This window comes from Anolis sagrei, chromosome 9 (genome assembly GCF_037176765.1).
Source record: "Anolis sagrei isolate rAnoSag1 chromosome 9, rAnoSag1.mat, whole genome shotgun sequence".
In the NCBI taxonomy this organism is placed as follows: domain Eukaryota; kingdom Metazoa; phylum Chordata; class Lepidosauria; order Squamata; family Dactyloidae; genus Anolis; species Anolis sagrei.
In genome coordinates, this window is record NC_090029.1 from 1,808,251 (window position 1) to 1,829,854 (window position 21,604).

The window sequence follows — 21,604 nt, forward strand, 5'->3', positions numbered from 1 at the left end:
CTAAACTGCTGTATTTTGTTACTGCTTTGTTTTTACTGCTTTTTCCATCCCCAGCACCCCACAGGCCCAGCTGAAGTTTGAAATGCATTGCACGCATCCCATTCAAAGGTGACCACTCCTCCGCAGCCCCCCTCCCTTGATGGTGGATCCCTGACCTTTGCGCCCTGGGCCTTTCAGCTGATTCCCATCTGACTAAAAATGGCAGGCTAGAATGGAAATGCTTCCATGGTTTCACAAAGCAAGCATTCGCTGGCCCCTTTTTGCACGCCCAGGGGCCGAATACGGCCCTCCAAGGTCATTTACCTGGCCCTCACTCAGGGTCTACCTAAGCCCGAAACTACTTGAAAGCACACAACAACAACAACAACAACAATCCTATCTCATCAGCCAAAAGCAGGCCCACACTTTCCAACGAAATACTACTAAGTTTATATTTGTTAAAATTGTTCTTCATTTTAATTATTGTATTGTTCTAAAGTGCTTTTTGCACTACAAATTAGATATGTGCAGTGTGCATAGGAATTCATTCATTTTTTTTTCCAAATTATAATCCGGCCCTCCAACAGTTTGAGGGACTATGACCTGGCCCTCTGTTTAAAAAGTTTGTGGACCCTTAACTTCTGTAAACAGAAATGCAGCTCTTTCCAAGAAAGCCTCTTTGTGTTGTTTGTGTGCTCCTTAAATCACTAAAGCCTGTTTGCTCTGCGGCTGTGCTCAGAAGCTTCTGCGCTGCTAAACTGCTGTATTTTGTTACTGCTTTTTTTACTGCTTTTTCCAATTCCAGCAACCCAGAAGCACAGCTGAAGTTTGAAATGCATTGCACAGATCCCTTTCAAAGGTGACCGCTCCTCTGCAGCCCCCCTCCCCTGATGGTGGATCCCTGACCTATGCGCCCTGGGCCTTTCATCTGATTCCCATCTGCAGCCCCTCTCCCCTGATGGCGGACCCCCGACCTTTGTGCCCTGGGCCTTTTGTCTGATTCCCATCTGGCTAAAAATGGCAGGCTAGAATGGAAATGCTCCCATGGCTTCACAAAGCAAGCAATCGCTGGCCGCTTTTTGCACGCAATGTTTCCAGACACAGATGGATAGTTAGACCCTTAACTTTTGTAAACAGAAATGCAGCTCTTTCCAAGAAAGTCTCTTTGTTGTTTGTGTGCTCGTTTGAATCGCTAAAGCCCGTTTGCTCTACTGCTGTGCACAGAAGCTTCTGCGCTGCTAAACTGCTGTATTTTGTTACTGCTTTGTTTTTACTGCTTTTTCCAACTCCAGCAACCCATAGGCCCAGCTGAAGTTTGAAATGCATTGCAGAATTCCCTTTCAATGGTGACCACTCCTCTGCAGCCCCCTTCCCCTGATGGTGGATCCCTGACCTATGCGCCCTGGGCCTTTCATCTGATTCCCATCTGCAGCCCCTCTCCCCTGATGGCGGACCCCCGACCTTTGTGCCCTGGGCCTTTCGTCTGATTCCCATCTGACTAAAAATGGCAGGCTAGAATGGAAATGCTTCCGTAGCTTCATTAAGCAAGCCCCCGCTGGCCCCTTTTTGCACGCAGTGTCTCCAGACACAGATGGATAGTTAGACCCTTAACTTTTATAAATAGAAATGCAGCTCTTTCCAAGAAAACCTCTTTGTGTTGTTTGTGTGCTCCTTAAATCGCTAAAGCCCATTTGCTCTACTGCTGTGCTCAGAAGCTTCTGCGCTGCTAAACTGCTGTATTTTGTTACTGCTTTGTTTTTACTGCTTTTTCCAACTCCAGCAACCCAGAAGCACAGCTGAAGTTTGAAATGAATTGCACAAATCCCTTTGAAAGATGACCGCTCCTCTGCAGCCCCCCTCCCCTGATGGTGGATCCCTGGCCTATGCGCCCTGGGCCTTTCAGCTGATTCCTAACTGCGGCCCCTCTCCCATGATGGCGGACCCCCAACCTTTGTGCCCTGGGCCTTTCATCTGATTCCCATCTGGCTAAAAATGGCAGGCTAGAATGGAAATGCTTCCGTGGCTTCACAAACCAAGCCCTCGCTGGCCCCTTTTTGCATGCAGTGTCTCCAGACACAGATGGATAGTTAGACCCTTAACTTTTGTAAACAGAAATGCAGCTCTCTCCAAGAAAGCCTCTTTGTGTTGTTTGTGTACTCCTTAAATCGCTAAAGCCTGTTTGCTCTGCTGCTGTGCTCAGAAGCTTCTGCTCTGCTAAACTGCTGTATTTTGTGACTGCTTTGTTTTTACTGTTTTTTTCCAACCCATCTGGCTAAAAGTGGTAGGCTAGAATGGAAATTCTTCCGTAGCTTCACAAAGCAAGCCCTCGCTTTTTGCACGAAGTGTCTCCAGACACAGATGGATAGTTAGACCCTTAACTTTTGTAAAAAGAAATGCAGCTCTTTCCAAGAAAGCCTCTTTGTGTTGTTTGTGTGCTCCTTAAATCAATAGCCTGTTTGCTCTGCTGCTGTGCTCAGAAGCTTCTGCGCTGCTAAACTGCTGTATTTTGTGACTGCTTTGTTTTTACTGTTTTTTCCAACCCCAGCAACACACTGCTTTGTGTTGTTTGTGTGCTCCTTAAATCAATAGCCAGTTTGCTCTGCTGCTGTGCTCAGAAGCTTCTGCACTGCTAAACTGCTGTATTTTGTGACTGTTTTCTTTTTACTGTTTTTTCCAACCCCAGCAACGCACTGCTTTGTGTTTGTGTGCTCCTTAAATCGCTAAAGCCAGTTTGCTCTACTGCTGTGCTCAGAAGCTTCTGCACTGCTAAACTGCTGTATTTTGTGACTGCCTTGTTTTTACTGTTTTTTTCCAACCCATCTGGCTAAAAATGGCAGGCTAGAATGGAAATGCATCCGTGGCTTCAACAAGCAAGCCCCCGCTGACCCCGTTTTGCACGCAGTCTGGGATAGAAGCCACGGTCTTTTGTCTGCTCAGAAAGATCGGGAGCGTGAGGAGGCGGAGGCCGTGCGGATCTTTCGTGGCGACGGAGCATGTGCAGAGGGTGCTCTGACAGAAGGAGGGAGAGAGGGAGGGAAGGAAGGAAGGACTGACAAAGGGACAAAGGCAGGACCCTCTTGCCGACTGCGCAATGGCCGGCTCTGGGCCGCAGGGCAGGAGCCAGGAGGAAGAATGAACAGAAGATGCTTACTAGGCAGCACAAACCTCATAAGAAAACCGCTCTCCTTCTTGCTTCTGCTCAGGGAAGGGCAAGTCAAAGGCGTCAGACAGAGACAGGACGACACAATTACAGACAAGACCCCGCCCCTCCTCCCTATGGCCACTTCACCCCACCCCTAAACCACACTCCCCATAGAGACCGAACGGGATCATCAGCAACAACAACGGGACAAACAGAGACTGACAGTACACTGACCAGAGGCACCGCTTGGTCCAGAGGAGACCCTCCTTTTGAGCGGCCCATGTCATGTGCTTCTATCTGACATACTATATTTGGACTTCTAGATTGTTTGTATTGCCTGAGCTGAATGCCACTCTGAGTTCTGACAACAGAAGGCGGGACAGATATATCTGAATTCGGTCATGGCCAATAGAGCCAGGGTTGGGTTCTTGCTTTCCTTCCTGGAGCAAAGAGGGCCAGACTCACCTCCTTGCCCCCCATGGCTTCAAACATCTTCTCCAGCTGGACCCGCAGTTGCTGGATGTTGTTCATCAGGATGCAGGGCTAGGTGGAAAGGAAGTGTCACGTCAAATTTTGTGTATTATTGTTATATGTGATTTATATTATTTTGTATTGCTTTGCATTGTTGTTATTGCTTTTCTGTTGTGATGTGTTGTTGGGGTTGGCCTCATGTAAGCCGCTCTGAGTCCCTTGGGGAGATGGTGGCGGGGTATAAATAAAATATTATTATTATTATTATTATTATATTAATTATCTGGTCAGGCCTTTGCTTTTGTTATTCTAGCAGTCTGTTTCAAGAAGTAGAAGCGTGTTGGGCCCATAACCATTCTCATGGCTAACAAATAAATTGGATGCAAAAGTTTCTTCTCCAACTAAGTGGTCTTATCTTCACCTGACTCAGCACATAGAAGATGGCTTTGAAAGGCAGCAGATCACAGGAGCTGTCTTCATAGACCTGTCAGTGGCTTATGAGACTGTGAACCACCGCTGCCTCCTCCTGAGAAAAATCTATAGTATCTCAAAGGACGACCGCCTCACCCGCCTCATAGGAAACCTGCTACAAAACAGGAGCTTCTTTGTTGAGTTCCAGGGCCAGAGAAGCAGATGGCGGAAACAGAAGAACGGCCTGCCTCAGGGGAGCGTGCTTGCTCCATCCATGTTCAACATCTACACAAATGACCAGCCACTGCCAGAAGGGACAGAGAGATTCATCTATGCTGATGATCGTGCCATCACCGCTAAAGCAGGGAGCTTTGAGATGGTGGAAGAGAAGCTCTCCGAAGCTCTAGATGCTCTTATTGCCTATTACAGGGAAAACCAGCTGATCCCTAATCCATCTAAAACACAGACATGTGCCTTTCACCTTAAGAACATACAAGCATCCCGAGCTCTGAGGATGATGACCTGGGAAGGAAGGAATCCCACGGGAGCATTGCAGCGCACCCAAATACCTGGGAGGAGTCACTCTGGACCGTGCTCTGACCTACAAGAAGCACTGCCTGAACATCAAGCAAAAAGTGGGCGCTAGAAACAATATCATATGAAAGCTGACTGGCACAACCTGGGGATCACAACCAGAAACAGTGAAGACATCTGCCCTTGCGCTATGCTACTCTGCTGCTGAGTACGCATACCCGGTGTGGAACACATCTCACCACACTAAAACAGTGGATGTGGCTCTTAATGAGACATGCCGCATTATCACGGGGTGCCTGTGCCCTACACCACTGGAGAAATTACACTGCTTAGCCGGTATTGCACCACCTGACATCCACTGGGAAGGAGCAGCCAATAGTGAAAGGACCAAGGCAGAGACATCTCCAGCTCATCCCCTGTTTGGGTATAAGCCAGCACGTCAACGACTTAAATCAAGACATAGTTTTCTAAGATCTACAGAGACACTCGCTGGAACACCTCAGCAAGCGAGAGTCCAAAAGTGGCAGGCTCAAACCCAGAACCTCAACCAATGGCTGATACCAAATGAGAGACTCCCCCCTGGGCACACAGAAGACGGGGCGACTTGGAAGGCGCAGAACAGACTGTGCTCGGGCACCATGAGATGCAGAGCCAACCTCAAGAAATGGGGCCACAAAGTGGAGTCCACGACATGTGAGTGTGGAGAAGAGCAAACCACTGACCACCTGCTGCAATGCACCCTGCCACATGATGCAGAAGGGAGGAGCTCCTTGCGGCAACACCAGAGGCACTCCAAGGGGACAGAGACTGGACAAAGGACATTTAATCAGCTACCAACTTTGCAAAAATTGTGTGTTTTGTTTTTTTTATCTGTTTGTTTGTTTTGTTCTGTTAGAAATGTAATACAATGTTCTGGTTGCGGATGACACGATAAATAAATCTTTATTTACATTTCTAACATGTACAACTGAATCAAACTTACTCATCAGAAGCAAAAGAGAGAGTAATGGTGACTCTTGACATTTTATATTACTCCTTATCAGCTAATTAATTCAAGTCCAGCCTGCGGCTTTGACATTCTGTCTCACTTCCTTTCTAGTCTGCGCATGCCCTTAACACTCCAACTGTTTAACTAGTTTGTGGCTGGCAGAATGGGTTTTCAAACTAACTTATACAATCACCTATCTAAAATATGTCAGGATTATTTAGTTATGCATGTGTGTTTTTCAATGTGCTTCTATGTAATTCAAGATGGATTAAGATGTATTTCAAGATGGATTCTATTCTGTTCTATTGTGTATTAGAAAATACTGTGCTGAGGCTGTGAAACTGTAACCTTGACAGAAATGAGATAACGTGTTCTCTGGCTGGGAAGAAAAGGGAGGATCTAGTCTCAGCCACACGTCAGATAAGCAGGTGTTCAGAGACTGTTGTTTTTGCCTTGTAGTTCCTGTCTGTAGCTTGCTGTGAATAGACGTGTGTAGATGTACTTAGTGAAACGTAGTTTTCTGTTGTAACTGAAAGTTTGCAGAGTCCTCATTTTGAACACAGTGTCTGCTGATCTAGCAATCCTTCCGCTGGCAAACTTCAATACTCTGACAAAATATTGACAGAAAGGGCCTTGAGGGGCCCCAAAGGGGCTTTGGGAAGAGAGTGGCCCCCTTCCGAGGCGGAGGGACTGAGAGTAGGCGTTACACCAGAAAGGTGACTCACCAGGTTTTCTTTGTCGCAGTAAGAGCTGAAGTCGTTCGTGACGATGACAGCGTACTGAGTGAGCACTTTGTGGATGGTCTGGAACAGGAAGGAAGGAGGAAGAAGAAGAAGGCCCTTTACAATCCCCAAATTGGCCACCCCAGCGAGAGTGTGGCCAAGAATCCAAATCCTAATGTCCCCAGGTGAAGAGGGTCCTCCAACCAGAGGCGGCCCTAGGTAATTTTCAACGGTAAGCAAACAGTATTTTGCCCCCCCCCCCCAACCAATCATTGATATATATTTTCTGTTTGTCGTGGGAGTTCTGTGTGCCATATTTGGTTCAATTCCATCATTGGTGGAGTTCAGAATGCTCTTTGATTGTAGGTGAACTATACATCCCAGTAACTACACTTGCCGCACTTGCTCCCTTGCCTGGCCCACTTTGGGTCCGGAGGCGTGCCTGAAGACCCCAGCATATGCACCAAAAGTCACCTCTTCTCCTGACTTTCTCCTCAGCCATTGGGACCGAGAGAGAGAGAGAGAGAGAGAGAGAGAGAGGTGGAGGTGCCCACCTTTCCTGAAGGTAGGCGCAAAAACAAAGGAGGGAGCGGAGGTGGGAGATACCTCCAGCCGGAGGGGCTCTCTCTCTCTCTCTCTCTTCTCCTGACTTTCTCCTCAGCCATTGGGACCGAGAGAGAGAGAGAGAGAGAGAGAGAGAGAGAGGTGGAGATGCCCACCTTTCCTGAAGGTAGGCGCAAAAGCAAAGGAGGGAGTGGAGGTGGGAGATACCTCCAGCCGGAGTCTCAGTCTCTTTCTCTCTCTCTCTCTCTCTAGCTCTTGGTCCCAATGGCTGAAGAGAAAGTCAGGAGAAGAGGTGACTTTTTGGTAGGTGGAGATGCCCCACTTTCCTGAAGGTAGGCGCAAAAACAAAGGAGGGAGCGGAGGTGGGAGATACCTCCAGCCGGAGGGCCTCTCTCTCTCTCTCTCTCTCTTGGTCCCAATGGCTGAAGAGAAAGTCAGGAGAAGAGGCAACTTTTGGTGCGCACGCTGGGGTCTTCAGACACACCTCTGGACCCGAAGTGGGCCAGGCGTGGTGGCTCCGCCCCTTGGCCCACCCACGGATTGGGGAGAGGAGGCGGGTGGAGTGCTGGGGGATCGGGAAAGGGAGCCGGTCATGGGGAAGGGATCGAACACGGAGAACGATTGAGCGCCGGTTCTGCTCGCGCACCCGGTGTCCAGGTGGAGCAGGAACGAGAGGGGCGAGGTGAGGCTCAAGGGCCCGGCCCCTTTGGGAAGAGGATCGCCCGGCAGCAAGGCAAGAAAGCCGAGGCTCCCCCCGGACTGCTAGGGCTGTTGTGAGCTGAGGGGGGGGGCGCTCCTCAAGTGGCGGTCGAGGGGAATTTACAAAGGTGCCTTTGCGCCCCTGGCAAAAAAAAAGTGTTCTGCGACCGCTTACTTCGCGTAATGGATGAGCCGCCCCTGCCTCCCACCCTCCTCCCTCCTGCCCACCAAAGCCAAATTCTCCTCCCAGTTTAGGGGGTTCAAGTAAAAGCAGGAGGCCACTCTACCTTGGCAAACCTCCTCATGAGGTGGGAAAGGGCCTCCGGATTAGGACACTCCAGTTTCCGGATGATCTCGAAGCTCTGGTTGAGCTGCGTGAAGACGTCCACCACAGAGCAGGAGAAGAGCGCGTGGTCAGAGGTCTGCTGGAACTGAGGGCAAGAGAGGGGGCAAGAAAGCGGCGTTAAAGGGCTCTCATAACAGGATTTGTGAATGAAAACATTACCATTATCCTATACACACACACACACACACACACACGACTTAGGGCCCCTGGTGGCGCAGCGAGTTAAACCGCTGAGCTGCTGAACTTGCTGACCGAAAGGTTGGCGGTTTGAATCCAGGGAGAGGGGCGAGCTCCCGCTGTTAGCCCCAGCTTCTGCCAATCTAGCAGTTTGAAAACATGCAAATGAGAGTAGATCAGTGGGAAGGTAACAGCGCTCCATGCAGGCATGCCAGTGGCCACATTACCTTGGAGGCATCTACGGACAATGCCGGCCCACATGGGGATTCTGTGTGGGAGGTCTGGCCCAATTATATCGTTGGTGAGGTTTGGAATGCTCTGTGATTGTAGATGAACTATAAATCCTAATAACTACAGCTCCCAAATATCAAGGTCTATTTTCCCCAAACTCCACCAGTGTGCACATTTGGGCATATTGAGTGTTCGTGTAGAGTTTGGTCCAGATCAATCATTGTTTGAGTCCACAGTGATCTCTGTATGTAGGTGAACTACAACTCCAAAACCAAAGGACACTGCCCACCAAACCTTTCCAGTATTTTTTGTTGGTCATTTTGTTGGAGAACTGTGTGCCAAGTTTGGCCCAATTCCATCGTTGGTGGGGTTCAGAATGTTCTTTGATTTTAGGTGAACTATAAATCCTGAATATCAAGCAAAAAGTGGGCGCTAGAAACAATATCATACGAAAGCTGACTGGCACAACCTGGGGATCACAACCAGACACAGTGAAGACATCTGCCCATGCATTGTGCTACTCTGCTGCTGAGTATGCATGCCCAGTGTGGAATACATCTCACCACGCTCAAACAGTAGATGTGGCTCTTAATGAGACATGCCGCATTATCACGGGATGTCTGCGCCCTACACCACTGGAGAAATTACATTGTCTAACCGGTATTGCACCACCTGACATCCTCCGGGAAGTAGCAGCCAATAGTGAAAGGAGCAAGGCAGAGACATCTCCAGGTCATCCCTTGTTTGGGTATCAGCCAGCACGTCAATGACTTAAATCAAGAAATAGTTTTCTAAGATCTACAGAGACACTCACTGGAACACCTCAGCAAGCGAGAGTCCAAAAGTGGCAGGCTCAAACCCAGAATACCAAATGAGAGACTCCCTCCTGGGCACACAGAAGACGGGGCGACTTGGAAGGTGCTGAACAGACTGCGCTTGGGCACCACGAGATGCAGAGTCAACGTCAAGAAATGGGGCCACAAAGTGGAATCCATGACATGCGAGTGGGGAGAAGAGCCAACCACTGACCACCTGCTGCAATGCACCCTGAGCCCTGCCACATAATGCACAATGGAGGACCTCCATGCGGCAACACCAGAGGCACTCCAAGGGGCCAGAGACTGGTCAAAGGACATTTAATCAACTACCAAACTCACAAATTTTGTGTTTTGTCTGTTTGTTTGCTTTGTTCTGTTAGAAATGTAATATAATCGACTGGTTGCGGTGTTCTGGACTTGAACTCCCACAATTCCTAACAGCGCCTCTCACCCCGTCTTTCTTGTCCCGCCCCAAAGCGCCGTGGAGGAACTCCATGGAGACGTCCTCGTTCTCGTCCAACCACTGCATGACAAAGGGCTCGAACCACCTGAAAGGAGGAGGGAAAAGAAGTGTCATGTCCAGCAGTTGGAAGTGGTTAGTATACAGAAGATTTGGCAGGATCATGACCCATAGCATCTGTAGTGATGCTTCAGGTCTAGAAGGGGTCAGTCTCCCAACTGGTTCTAAAGGGCAGAGTAATCCTTACCTACAGGCAATAGCACTTAAGGGCAGAGGCCTGCAAGAGAGAGGATGCTGCTGGGATCTGCTGCATCAAAAGAACTGAGCAGAGACTGCTCTTTGGGAGAAAAGTATCTGCTACACTTGGCTGTGGATAGAATCATAGAATCCTAGAATCAAAGAGTTGGAAGAGACCTCATGGGCCATCCAGTCCAAGAAGCAGGAATATTGCATTCAAATCACCCCTGACAGATGGCCATCCAGCCTCTGTTTAAAAGCAAGGAAACTACTCCAATGTTGGCTAGGCAAAACTATGGTGAGGTGGATCTGGAATTGGTTAAATGGACGAACCCAGGAGGTGATTCTCCCCAAGGCTTCCTCTTAATCCTGGAAAGAAGTTGATGGCGGGGGGGGGGGGGGACCCGCCATTGACTGGCCTGCACTGCAGCGGAGAGTTCCGCAGTTCCTGATTGTCAAACCAGCCAGGCTTTCCGCTTCTTTTTGGCAGCGCTCGCTCTGTTTGGATCCAGCAGCCAGGGACTCGCTGCGGCCACTCGCAGGAGTCCTGGAAAGGCGGCCAGGCATGGACCCTGGCCCCTGATCAGGGAGATGTAGTTTCCCAAAGGACATTGCCCCACCACTTGCAGTTTGGAAATTCTCTTCGGACTCTTCTGCCTTCTCTTACTGACTTTCTGCCTTATTGTCTCGGACTGTTTCCCTGTCATACTTTTGGACACAAGCCTCAAGCCAGGCTCGCCTGGAAGGACAAGCAGCCCCAGCCTACGTGCGCCTTCACCAAGAAGACTACGATTTCTACAAAAAGCAAAATACATTTATTGTTTTTAATAAACTTTGCTGGGATGGGGATAGGAATTCATTTATGAAATGTATGAAGAACATGAAGCATGATGAAATGTATATAATGAATATCTATCACATGCAATGTACCCTGACTCCCTTCCCCACCTTCTCCCTCTGAACTTTGCCCCAAAAAGGAATGTGACCTGAGGTTACTGTCAAGAGGAAATCCTATTTCCTCCAAGTAAACCAGTCCACATTTACATCTGCATGGATCCATGATTGATCCTATCTCGAGGCTCATTTTCAGAGCAGACAATGAGATGAGAGATAGGTCAACAGAAACTCCGGTAAAAGACTGATTAACTCAACTTTTGGTGTTTGTGAAGCTCCTTTGTCTACAGGGCCCCCTTGTTTACAGAGTTTTGAGATCCAAATGCCATCAACAGCCCCTTTTCATATTTCCTCACAAATCCAATCATCGGACCAGGAAGCTCTTTGTTCCTCCTGTCTGCCACCCCGCTGACAAACACAAAGGCTCGGAAATCAGCTGGCGAGTGCCCCCTGGGCACTCCGCTCCCCCTGCGCTGTCAAACTTCGTCCCGCCTCCTGGCCTCTGATTGGACCATCTCCGGAGGCGCTAGGAAGGCTCCGATTGGCCCCCTGGAGGCAGCAGCGCCCGCTGGTTGGTCGAGAGGCGGGACATGCAGCCAAGCCTCCTCCCAGCTGTTCCAGGGCCAGCCAATCAGCGTGAAGCCGGCTGTCTGTGGGCGGGCGGGATTTTCAAACTGTTTTTTCTTTGTTCTAACTGTATAAAAATGCCAGAAAATCTTTCTGCTGTATGCTTGCAGTGGAACGATTCCTATAACGCATCCATTCAGCTGAATCGCAAATAAACGCCTCGATCCTGGTCTCCTTTCGCCTCTGGTGAGCTTATTTGATTTTAAATCGCTCTTGGATTGGCTTCCAGAAAAATCTCACCAAGGTATTCAGGACCCTTTTTTGGTGCGGTCCGTGGGCTTTCCTCCCTGGAGGGGCCCCCTAAAAGAGCTCGATATCAAAGTGACGAGCGGACTTCCGTCCTGGGCCTGGTCCTGTTCAACATCTTTATTAATTACTTAGATGAAGGGTTAGAAGGAACTTCAAACTACAAGAGAGGAGATTCCACCTGAACATGAGGAAGAACATGAGGATGTGAGAGCCGTTCAGCAGTGGAACTCTCTGCCCCAGAGTGTGGTGGAGGCTCCTTCTTTGGAAGCATTGAAACAAGGCTGGATGGCCATCTGTCAGGGGTGATTTGAATGCAATATTCCTGTTTCTTGGTGGGGGGCTGGACTGGATGATGGCCCAGGAGGTCTCTTCCAACTCTAGGATTCTATGAGACAGCTGTTCTCTCCCTGCAGCAAAAGGTTCCTTGGAAAACACACTGGAGGAGAAAAGGAAGTGGGCTTCCACCACAGACCCCTTGGAGCCTCCATGTTGCCCCTCAGATACATAAGGGAAGGAGCCCCCTCCCCGGCAGACCCCAACCCGCCATACCCCGACTCACCAGACCCTGACCCGCAAGACCCTGACCTGCCAGATCCTGACCTGCCAGACCCCGACCCCCCCAGACCCCGACCTGCAAGACCCCGACCCCCCAGACCCGACCCCCCAGACCCCGACCTGCCAGACCCTGACCCCCCAGACCCGACCCCCCAGACCCCGACCTGCCAGACCCCAACCCGCCAGACCCCATCCTGCCACACCCTGATCCGCCAGACCCCTCCCCGCCAGACCCCTCCCCGCCAGACCCCTCCCCGCTAGACCCGACCCCCCAGACCCCGACCTGCCAGACCCCGACCTGCCAGACCCCGACCCGCCAGACCCTGACTCACCAGACCCCTCCTTGCCAGACCCCTCCCTGCCAGACCTGACCCCCCAGACCCTGACCTGCCAGACCCTGACCCGCCAGACCCTGACCCGCCAGACCCCACCCTGCCAGACCCCTCCCCTCCAGACCCCTCCCCTCCAGACCCTGACCTGCCAGACCCCTCCCCACCAGACCCCTCCCCTCCAGAACCTGACCTGCCAGACCCCTCCGTGCCAGACCCCTCCCCGCCAGACCCCTCCCCTCCAGACCCTGACCTGCCAGACCCCTCCCCACCAGACCCCTCCCCGCCAGACCCCGCCCTTGGACTCACAGGGAGTATTCAGGCACGGAGTCCCGGAAGGAGGGGATCTCTCTCACGTATTCATTATAAAACCACTTCACTTTGAAGTGCAAATTCATATAATCGGTGCTCTTGCATAACCGCTGCTTTTCATGCTCTGTCGGGGGAAGACGAGGGAAGAAAAAGGAAAGCGTTTAACAAAGCAGGCGCCGCAAATACAATTACACTCTGTCCAGGGGCAGCGCTTAGTTCCGGGCAAATGAACCCCGCCGGACCTTCGTCTGGAGAACGGCTCAGCGGGGAGGGAGCGGGAGGGGCTCAGGCAGGTATCTCTCGTGGGGAGGGGGCTGGGGGCAGGAAAGTGGCCCTCCAAGGACACCCCTCCCCTCCCATTCCTGCCCCTGATTCGCCTGCAGCCCCTTCCCTTGGAGGGCAAACGGGAGTCTTGTTTATTTAATGTTTATAGTTGTTTAGTGTGAAATGGTGATTTGATTTCCCCCAAAAGGAGGGGAATAAAGATAATAATAATAACAATAATAGTAATGTCGTAATTCCCTGCTGAATGTGGCAGCCTGAATGTTGGAATGGCAGGTCTTCAAACCTTATAATAATAATAATAATAATAATAATAATAATAATAATAATAATCCTTTATTTGTACCCCGCTAACATCCCCCGAAGGACTCGGTGCGGTTTACAAGAGGCCGAGGCCAAATACATCAGCAAAACAAACAACATAACACATGCAACAATAGATAAACTCATAAAACAAAGCAATAAACATTAAACAATAACACCACGACGCAATTGAAAAAAACTATGGCCAAATGGCTTGGAAGGCTGTCTGTGTCCTTCAGGTGGCCAGGGAGGAAGCCTCCATCTATAAGGGACAGTCAGAGGCGGCCCTAGGTAATTTTCAATGGTAAGCAAACAGTATTTTGGCACCCCTGCCCCCCCCCCCCACCACCAATTATTGATATATATTATCTGTTTGTCGTGGGAGTTCTGTGTGCCATATTTGGTTCAATTCCATCATTGGTGGAGTTCAGAATGCTCTTTGATTGTCGGTGAACTATACATCCCAGTAACTACACTTGCCGCACTTGCTCCCTTGCCTGGCCCGCTTTGGGTCCAGAGGCGTGCCTGAAGACCCCGGCGTGTGCACCAAAAGTCACCTCTTCTCCTGACTTTCTCCTCAGCCATTGGGACCAAGAGAGAGAGAGAGAGAGAGAGAGAGAGAGGTGGAGATGCCCACCTTTCCTGAAGGTAGGGGCAAAAACAAAGGAGGGAGCGGAGGTGGGAGATACCTCCAGCCGGAGTCTCTCTCTCTCTCTCTCTCTCTCTCTTGGTCCCAATGGCTGAAGAGAAAGTCAGGAGAAGAGGCGACTTTTGGTGCGCACGCTGGGGTCTTCAGGCACGCCTCCGGACCCAAAGCGGGCCAGGTACGGCGGCTCCGCCCCTTGGCCCACCTGCGGATTGGGGAGAGGAGAGGAGGCGGGTGGAGCACCGGGGGATCGGGAAAGGGAGCCGGTCATGGGGAAGGGATCGAACGTGGAGAACGATTGAGCGCCGGCTCTGCTCGCACACCCGGTGTCCGGGTGGCGCAGGAACGAGAGGGGCGAGGCGAGGCTCAAGGGTCCGGCCCCTTTGGGAAGAGGATCGGCCGGCAGCGAGGCAAGAAAGCCGAGGCTCCCCCCGGACTGCTAGGGCTGTTGTGAGCTGAGGGGGCGCTCCTCAAGTGGCGGTCGAGGGGCATTTACAGAGGCGCCTCTTCTGCACCCCTGGCAAAAAAAAGTGTCCTGCGACCGCTTACTTCGCGTAATAAACGAGCCGCCCCTGGGGACAGTGGAACATGACTATGCTGGTGAAATTTTGCAGGGGAGGGGAGAGGAAGGGGGCCAGGAAGGGGGAGGCCCTGCCACACTGCTAATCTGGTGCTAAAACACCGCACGGTGCCAAACATGCCAGGATTTGGGAGAAAAGGCTCAGATGGAGGAATATCTGACAGGCGCACGTGGCTCGCTCCACACAGGTTGCATTTGCATGGGAAGGCCTATTCTGGTAAGAAGAGGAGGAGGAAGAAGAGTGGGGGGGGGGGGGTGAATAGGGTGGTCTCTGGTGTCATGAAGCCCCGTCAGGCCACAAGAGCAAAGCCGGCGGCCCCTTTCAGGGCAGTCACTGCATTGTTTGAGGCACACGGAAGATGGAGCAGGGGTCATCCACTGGAGGCTGTGCTGCCTCCTCCCTTCCCTTCTTTCTTCCTTCCTTCTCTCCCTCCCCCCTATCCCCCTTTTTCTTCTTTCCTTCCTTTCCCTGCCTTCCCTCCCTCCTTCCTTCCTTCTTCCCCTTCCCTCCCTTCTTTTTCCTCCTCCCCTTTCCTTCATCCTCCTCCTCCCTCTTCCCCTCCCTCCCTTCCTCTCTCCCTTCCCTCCTTCCTCTTCCTTTCACTCCCTTCCATCTTCCCCTCCCTCCCCACTTCCTTCCTTCCCTCCTCCTCTTTTCCCTCCCTCTATTCCTTTTTCCTCTTCTCCCCCTTTCCTTCATCTTCAACCTCAGCAACCTTCCTCTTTCCCTTCATTACTTCCTTCCCCTCCTTCCTCCCTCCTTCCTTCCTTTCTCCTTCCCTCTCTCCCTTCCTTTCTTCCTCCTTTTCCTCCATCCCACCTTTCTTTCTTTTCCTCCTCCTTCCCCTCCCTCCTTTGTATTTTCCCTCCCTCTTGCCTTCCTTTTCTTTTCCTTCCTTCCTTCTTTTCCTTCCTTACCTCTTCCCCCTCTTTCCTTTGTTCCTTCGTTCCTCTTTCCCTTCCCTCCCTTCCTTCTTCCCCTCCCTTCCTCTTGCCTTCCTTTTCTTTTCCTTCCTTCCTTCCTTCTTCCCCCCTCTCTTTCCTTTGTTCCTTTTTCCCTTCCCTCCCTCCCTTCTTCCCCTTCCTCCCTCTTCCTTCCCTCCTCCCCCTCCCTCTCTCCTTTCTTCTTCCTCCCCTTCCTCCTTTCTTTCTCTCCCTCCATCCTTTCTATTTTTGCTCCCTCTTGCCTTCCTTTTCTTTTCCTTCCTTCCTCCTTTCCCTTCCTTCCTTCTTCCCCCTCTCTTTCCTTTGTTCCTTTGTTCCTCTTTCCCTTCCCTCCCTCTTCCTTCCCTCCTCCCCCTCCCTCTCTCATTTCTTCTTCCTCCCCTTCCTTCCTTCCTTCTTTCCCTCCCTCCCTCCTTCCTATTTTCCCTCCCTCTCGTCCTTCTTCCTTCCCTCCCTCTTGCCTTTCCCTCCCTCTTGCCCTTTCTTCTTCCGCTTCCCTCCTTCTTCCTTCCCTCCTCCCCCTCCCCCTCTCCTTTCTTCTTCCTTCCCTTCCTTCCTTCTTTCTCTCCCTCCCTCCTTCCTATTTTCCATCTGTCTCATCCTTCTTCCTTCCCTCCCTCTTGCCTTCCTTTTCTTTTCCTTCCTTCCTTCTTTCCCTTCCTTTCCTCTTACCCTTCCCTCCCTCCCCCTTTCTCCCTCTTCCTTCCCTCCTCCCTCTCCCTCTCTCCTTTCTTCTTCCTCCCCTTCCTTCCTTCCTTCCTTCCTTCTTTCTCTCTCTCTCTCTCTCTCCCTCCCTCCCTCCTCCCCTCTTCTCTGCTTGTAAGTCTCCCTGCTTCTCCCTCGGCGCTTCCTTCTGTCCAAATGATTTTGGCGAGGCATCAGACGGAGGCCTGTGTCCAGCTGTGACAACCTGCCAAGTTGCTCCCAGTCCAGTTTAGAGCCATGTCGGAAGGAATAACCCGGCAGGGACATTAATGCGAAGGAAGGAAGGAAGGAAGGAAGAAGACGGAGGGGAAGGGCGCGCGAGCGGGCGGGCGGGCAGGCAAACGGGTGCTGCTCCTGCCGGGCGCAAGGGCTGCCTTCCCTCCCTCCATCCCTTCCAGATCCTCCCTCTCACCTTCCAGGGCGTACTTCATGTCCTGGGCGAAGAGGAACCACATGATCTCCGCGCTGACCCGACCCATGTTCAGCTCCTGGGGGAACCTGGAAATGGAGATCCGGGGGGGGGTAGAGGGATGGGGAGAGACAGCACTGGTCAGTCTGACCCCCACCTCCAAACCCCAAGAGGCCCACCCTGCCCATAAAGGCTTTGTGTTACCCACTTCCCCTCTATTTGGGGAGACATTCCCCCCAAAACCCAACCCGCTGACTCTCTCTAGGCAAAATGTAGCTGCATGGATTTTTTGACTTTTTACCTTGTACCTTTCTTAGATGATGGGATTTAGTAAGCCAGTTTGCGCCAAGACCATTTCAATCAAGAATGTATTTCTTTAGTCTCTTCTGCTTTACTTTCTGTCTGTGAGGAGGCACATTTTGCCTCTCTCTAGGCAAAATGTAGTTGCATGGATGTTTTGACTTCTTACCTTTTACCTTTCTTAGAAGATGAGATTTAGTAAGCTAGTTAGTTCCAAGACCATTTCAATCAAGAATGTATTTCTCCAGTCTCTTCTGCTTTTCTTTCTGCCTACGAGGAGGTACATTTTGCCTCTCTCTGGGCAAAATGTAGTTGCATGGATTTTTTGACTTTTTACCTTGTACCTTTCTTAGAAGATGGGATTTAGTAAGCCAGTTTGCTCCAAGACCATTTCAATCAAGAATGTATTTCTCCAGTCTCTTCTTTTCTTTCTGCCTCTCTCTAGGCAAAATGTAGCTGCATGGATTTTTTGACTTTTTACCTTTTACCTTTCTTAGAAGATGGGATTTAGTAAGCCAGTTTGCTCCAAAACCATTTCAATCAAGAATGTATTTCTCCAGTCTCTTCTGCTTTCCTTTCTGCCTATGGGGATGCACATTTTGCCTCTAGGCAAAATGTAGCTGCATGGATTTTTTTGACTTTTTACCTTTTACCTTTCTTAGAAGATGAGACCTGGTGGGTGAGGTGGGGAGGGGGGGTCAGTGCCTGATTGTGGCTGCGATCAGACACTCTGGCTCTGCGATGGGGGGGAGAGGGAAAGCGCTCTCCTAATGCATTCCCCGTGACTCAATGCCGGATAATCTTTCCCAGATTATTTGGCTTTCAGAAGCGCTGTGCAAACTTGACGTTTATAAAAATATCCCCCTTTTTATTTGCTGATCTTAATTCCCGGGGAATGCGGTGCGTCAAAAGGACGGGAATCGTGGGGGGAGGAGGAGGAGGAGGCCTTGCGTGAAGCGCTCGCCTCAGAGGTCCAAGAGCCAGGCATTGGGGGGAGGCAGGGGGCCAAAACAAGGGCCCAGAGAAGAAATACCCCTCCCCAAAGGGACCCCCTCCGTCCCTTACTGGGTCAAGACAGGTGTGTAGGCTGTCCTATCCTCATCGATGATGGTCACCGTGATGGTCACCAAGGGCCCTTCCTCAAAGGGACCCCCTCCTCCCTTACTGGTTCAAGACGAGTGTGTAGGCCGTCCTATCCTCATGGATGATGGTCACCATGATGGTTACCATGATGGTCACCTCCCTGCCTTACTGGTTCAAGACGGGTATGGAGGCCGTCCTATTCTCAACGATGATGGTCACCATGATGGTTACCAAGGGCCCTTCCCCAAAGGGACCCCCTCCCTCCCTTACTGGTTCAAGATGGGTGTGTAGGCCGTCCTATCCTCATGGATGATGGTCACCATGATGGTTACCATGATGGTCACCTCCCTGCCTTACTGGTTCAAGACGGGTATGTAGACCATCCTGTCCTCATCGATGATGGTCACCATGATGGTCACCAAGGGCTCTTCCTCAAAGGGACCCCCTCCCTCCCTTACTTACTGGTTCAAGACGGGTGTGTAGGCCGTCCTATCCTCATCGATGATGGTCACCAAGGGCCCTTCCCCAAAGGGACCCCCTCCCTCCCTTACTGGTTCAAGACGGGTGTGTAGGCCTTCCTATCCTCATCGATGATGGTCACCATGAAGGTCACCAAGGGCCCTACCCCAAAGGGAGCCCCTCCCTCCCTTACTGGTTCAAGACGGGTGTGTAGGCCGTCCTGTCCTCATCGATGATGGTCACCATGATGGTCACCAAGGGCCCTTCCCCAAAGGGACCCCCTCCTCCCTTACTGGTTCAAGACGGGTGTGTAGGCCATCCTATCCTCATTGATGATGGTCACCATGATGGTCAACAAAGGACCCTTCCCCAAAGGGAACCCCTCCCTCCCTTACTGGTTCAAGACGGGTGTGTAGGCCATCCTATCCTCATCGATGATGGTCACCATGATGGTCACCAAGGGCCCTTCCCCAAAGGGACCCCCTCCGTCCCTTACTGGTTCAAGACGGGTGTGTAGGCCATCCTATCCTCATCGATGATGGTCACCAAGGGCCCTTCCCCAAAGAGACCCCCTCCTCAATTACTGGTTCAAGACGGGTGTGTAGGCTGTCCTATCCTCATCGATGATGGTCACCATGATGGTCACCAAGGGCCCTTCCCCAAAGGGACCCCCTCCTCCCTTACTGGTTCAAGACGGGTGTGAAGGCCGTCCTGTCCTCATTGATGATGGTCACCATGATAGTCACCAAGGGCCCTCCCCCCCTTACTGGTTCAAGACGGGTATGGAGGCCGTCCTGTCCTCATCGAATATGGTCACCATGATGGTCACCAAGGGCCCTTCCCCAAAGGGACCCCCTCCCTCCCTTACTGGTTCAAGACGAGTGTGTAGGCCATCCTGTCCTCATAGATGATGGTCACCAAGGGCCCTTCCCCAAAGGGACCCCCTCCTCCATTACTGGTTCAAGACGGGTGTGTAGGCCATCCTGTCCTCATCGATGATGGTCACCATGATAGTCACCAAGGGCCCTCCCCCAAAGGGACCCCCTCCCTCCCTTACTGGTTCAAGACGGGTGTGTAGGCCTTCCTATCCTCATCGATGATGGTCACCATGATGGTCACCATGATGGTCACCTCCCTGCCTTACTGGTTCAAGACGGGTGTGTAGGCCGTCCTATCCTCATCAATGATGGTCACCATGATGGTCACCAAGGGCTCTTCCTCAAATTATTATTATTATTATTATTATAACTTTATTTGTACCCCGCTAGCATCTCCCAAGGGATTCGATGTGGCTTACAACAGGCCGAAGCCCACACAATACAAAGGGACACCCTCCCTGCCTTACTGGTTCAAGACGGGTGGGTAGGCCGTCCTATCCTCATCGATGATGGTCACCGTGATGGTCACCAAGGGCCCTTCCACAAAGGGATCCCCTCCCTCCCTTACTGGTTCAAGACAGGTGTGTAGGCCGTCCTATCCTCATCGATGATGGTCACCATGATGGTCACCAAGGGCCCTTCCCCACAGGGACCCCCTCCCTCCCTTACTGTTTCAAGACGGGTTTGTAGGCCGTCCTGTCCTCATCGATGATGGTCACCATGATGGTCACCAAGGGCCCTTCCATAAAGGGATCCCCTCCCTCTCTTACTGGTTCAAGACGGGTGTGTAGGCCATCCTATCCTCATCAATGATGGTCACCATGATGGTCACCATGATGGTCAACTCCCTGCCTTACTGGTTCCAGATGGGTGTGTAGGCCATCCTATCCTCATCAATGATGGTCACCATGATGGTCACCAAGGGCCCTTCCCCAAAGGGACCCCCTCCCTCCCTTACTGGTTCAAGACGGGTGTGTAGGCCATCCTATCCTCATCGATGATGGTCACCATGATGGTCACCAAGTGCCCTTCCCCAAATGGACACCCTCCCTCCCTTACTGGTTCAAGACGGGTTTGTAGGCCATCCTATCCTCATCGATGATGGTCATCAAGGGCCCTTCCTCATAGGGACCTCCTCCGTCCCTTACTGGTTCAAGACGGGTGTGTAGGATGTCCTATCCTCATCGATGATGGTCACCATGATGGTCACCAAGGGCCCTTCCATAAAGGGATTCCCTCCCTCTCTTACTGGTTCAAGACGGGTGTGTAGGCTGTCCTGTCCTCATCGATGATGGTCACCGTGATGGTCACCAAGGACCCTTCCCCAAAGGGACCCCCTCCGTCCCTTACTGGTTCAAGACGGGTGTGTAGGCCATCCTATCCTCATCGATGATGGTCACCAAGGGCCCTTCCCCAAAGAGACCCCCTCCTCAATTACTGGTTCAAGACGGGTGTGTAGGCTGTCCTATCCTCATCGATGATGGTCACCATGAAGGTCACCAAGGGCCCTACCCCAAAGGGAGCCCCTCCCTCCCTTACTGGTTCAAGACGGGTGTGTAGGCCGTCCTGTCCTCATCGATGATGGTCACCATGATGGTCACCAAGGGCCCTTCCCCAAAGGGACCCCCTCCTCCCTTACTGGTTCAAGACGGGTGTGAAGGCCGTCCTGTCCTCATTGATGATGGTCACCATGATAGTCACCAAGGGCCCTCCCCCCCTTACTGGTTCAAGACGGGTATGGAGGCCGTCCTGTCCTCATCGAATATGGTCACCATGATGGTCACCAAGGGCCCTTCCCCAAAGGGACCCCCTCCCTCCCTTACTGGTTCAAGACGAGTGTGTAGGCCATCCTGTCCTCATAGATGATGGTCACCAAGGGCCCTTCCCCAAAGGGACCCCCTCCTCCATTACTGGTTCAAGACGGGTGTGTAGGCCATCCTGTCCTCATCGATGATGGTCACCATGATAGTCACCAAGGGCCCTCCCCCAAAGGGACCCCCTCCCTCCCTTACTGGTTCAAGACGGGTGTGTAGGCCTTCCTATCCTCATCGATGATGGTCACCATGATGGTCACCATGATGGTCACCTCCCTGCCTTACTGGTTCAAGACGGGTGTGTAGGCCGTCCTATCCTCATCAATGATGGTCACCATGATGGTCACCAAGGGCTCTTCCTCAAATTATTATTATTATTATTATTATAACTTTATTTGTACCCCGCTAGCATCTCCCAAGGGATTCGATGTGGCTTACAACAGGCCGAAGCCCAC

At 51.6% G+C, this 21,604-nt stretch overlaps 1 protein-coding gene and 1 long non-coding RNA gene across 2 annotated transcripts in view; both read right to left on the minus strand.

Moving 5' to 3' along the window:
- The window catches only part of UNC13C (unc-13 homolog C), a 134,452-nt gene that overhangs the window by 19,284 nt on the left and 93,564 nt on the right, over positions 1-21,604 (minus strand). The window contains exons 19-24 of the mRNA XM_067471209.1: positions 16,619-16,704; positions 12,743-12,869; positions 9,534-9,630; positions 7,798-7,941; positions 6,251-6,328; positions 3,587-3,664 (exon numbers count right to left, since the gene is read on the minus strand). Coding sequence (XP_067327310.1) covers positions 3,587-3,664; positions 6,251-6,328; positions 7,798-7,941; positions 9,534-9,630; positions 12,743-12,869; positions 16,619-16,704 — 610 coding nt within the window. The remainder of the gene's footprint in view (positions 1-3,586; positions 3,665-6,250; positions 6,329-7,797; positions 7,942-9,533; positions 9,631-12,742; positions 12,870-16,618; positions 16,705-21,604) is intronic.
- On the minus strand, positions 1,078-3,138 carry LOC137097598 (uncharacterized). Its single transcript, XR_010910288.1, has 2 exons — positions 1,628-3,138; positions 1,078-1,124 (listed from the first exon to the last, which is right to left on the minus strand). It is a non-coding gene; the product is annotated as an uncharacterized lncRNA (long non-coding RNA).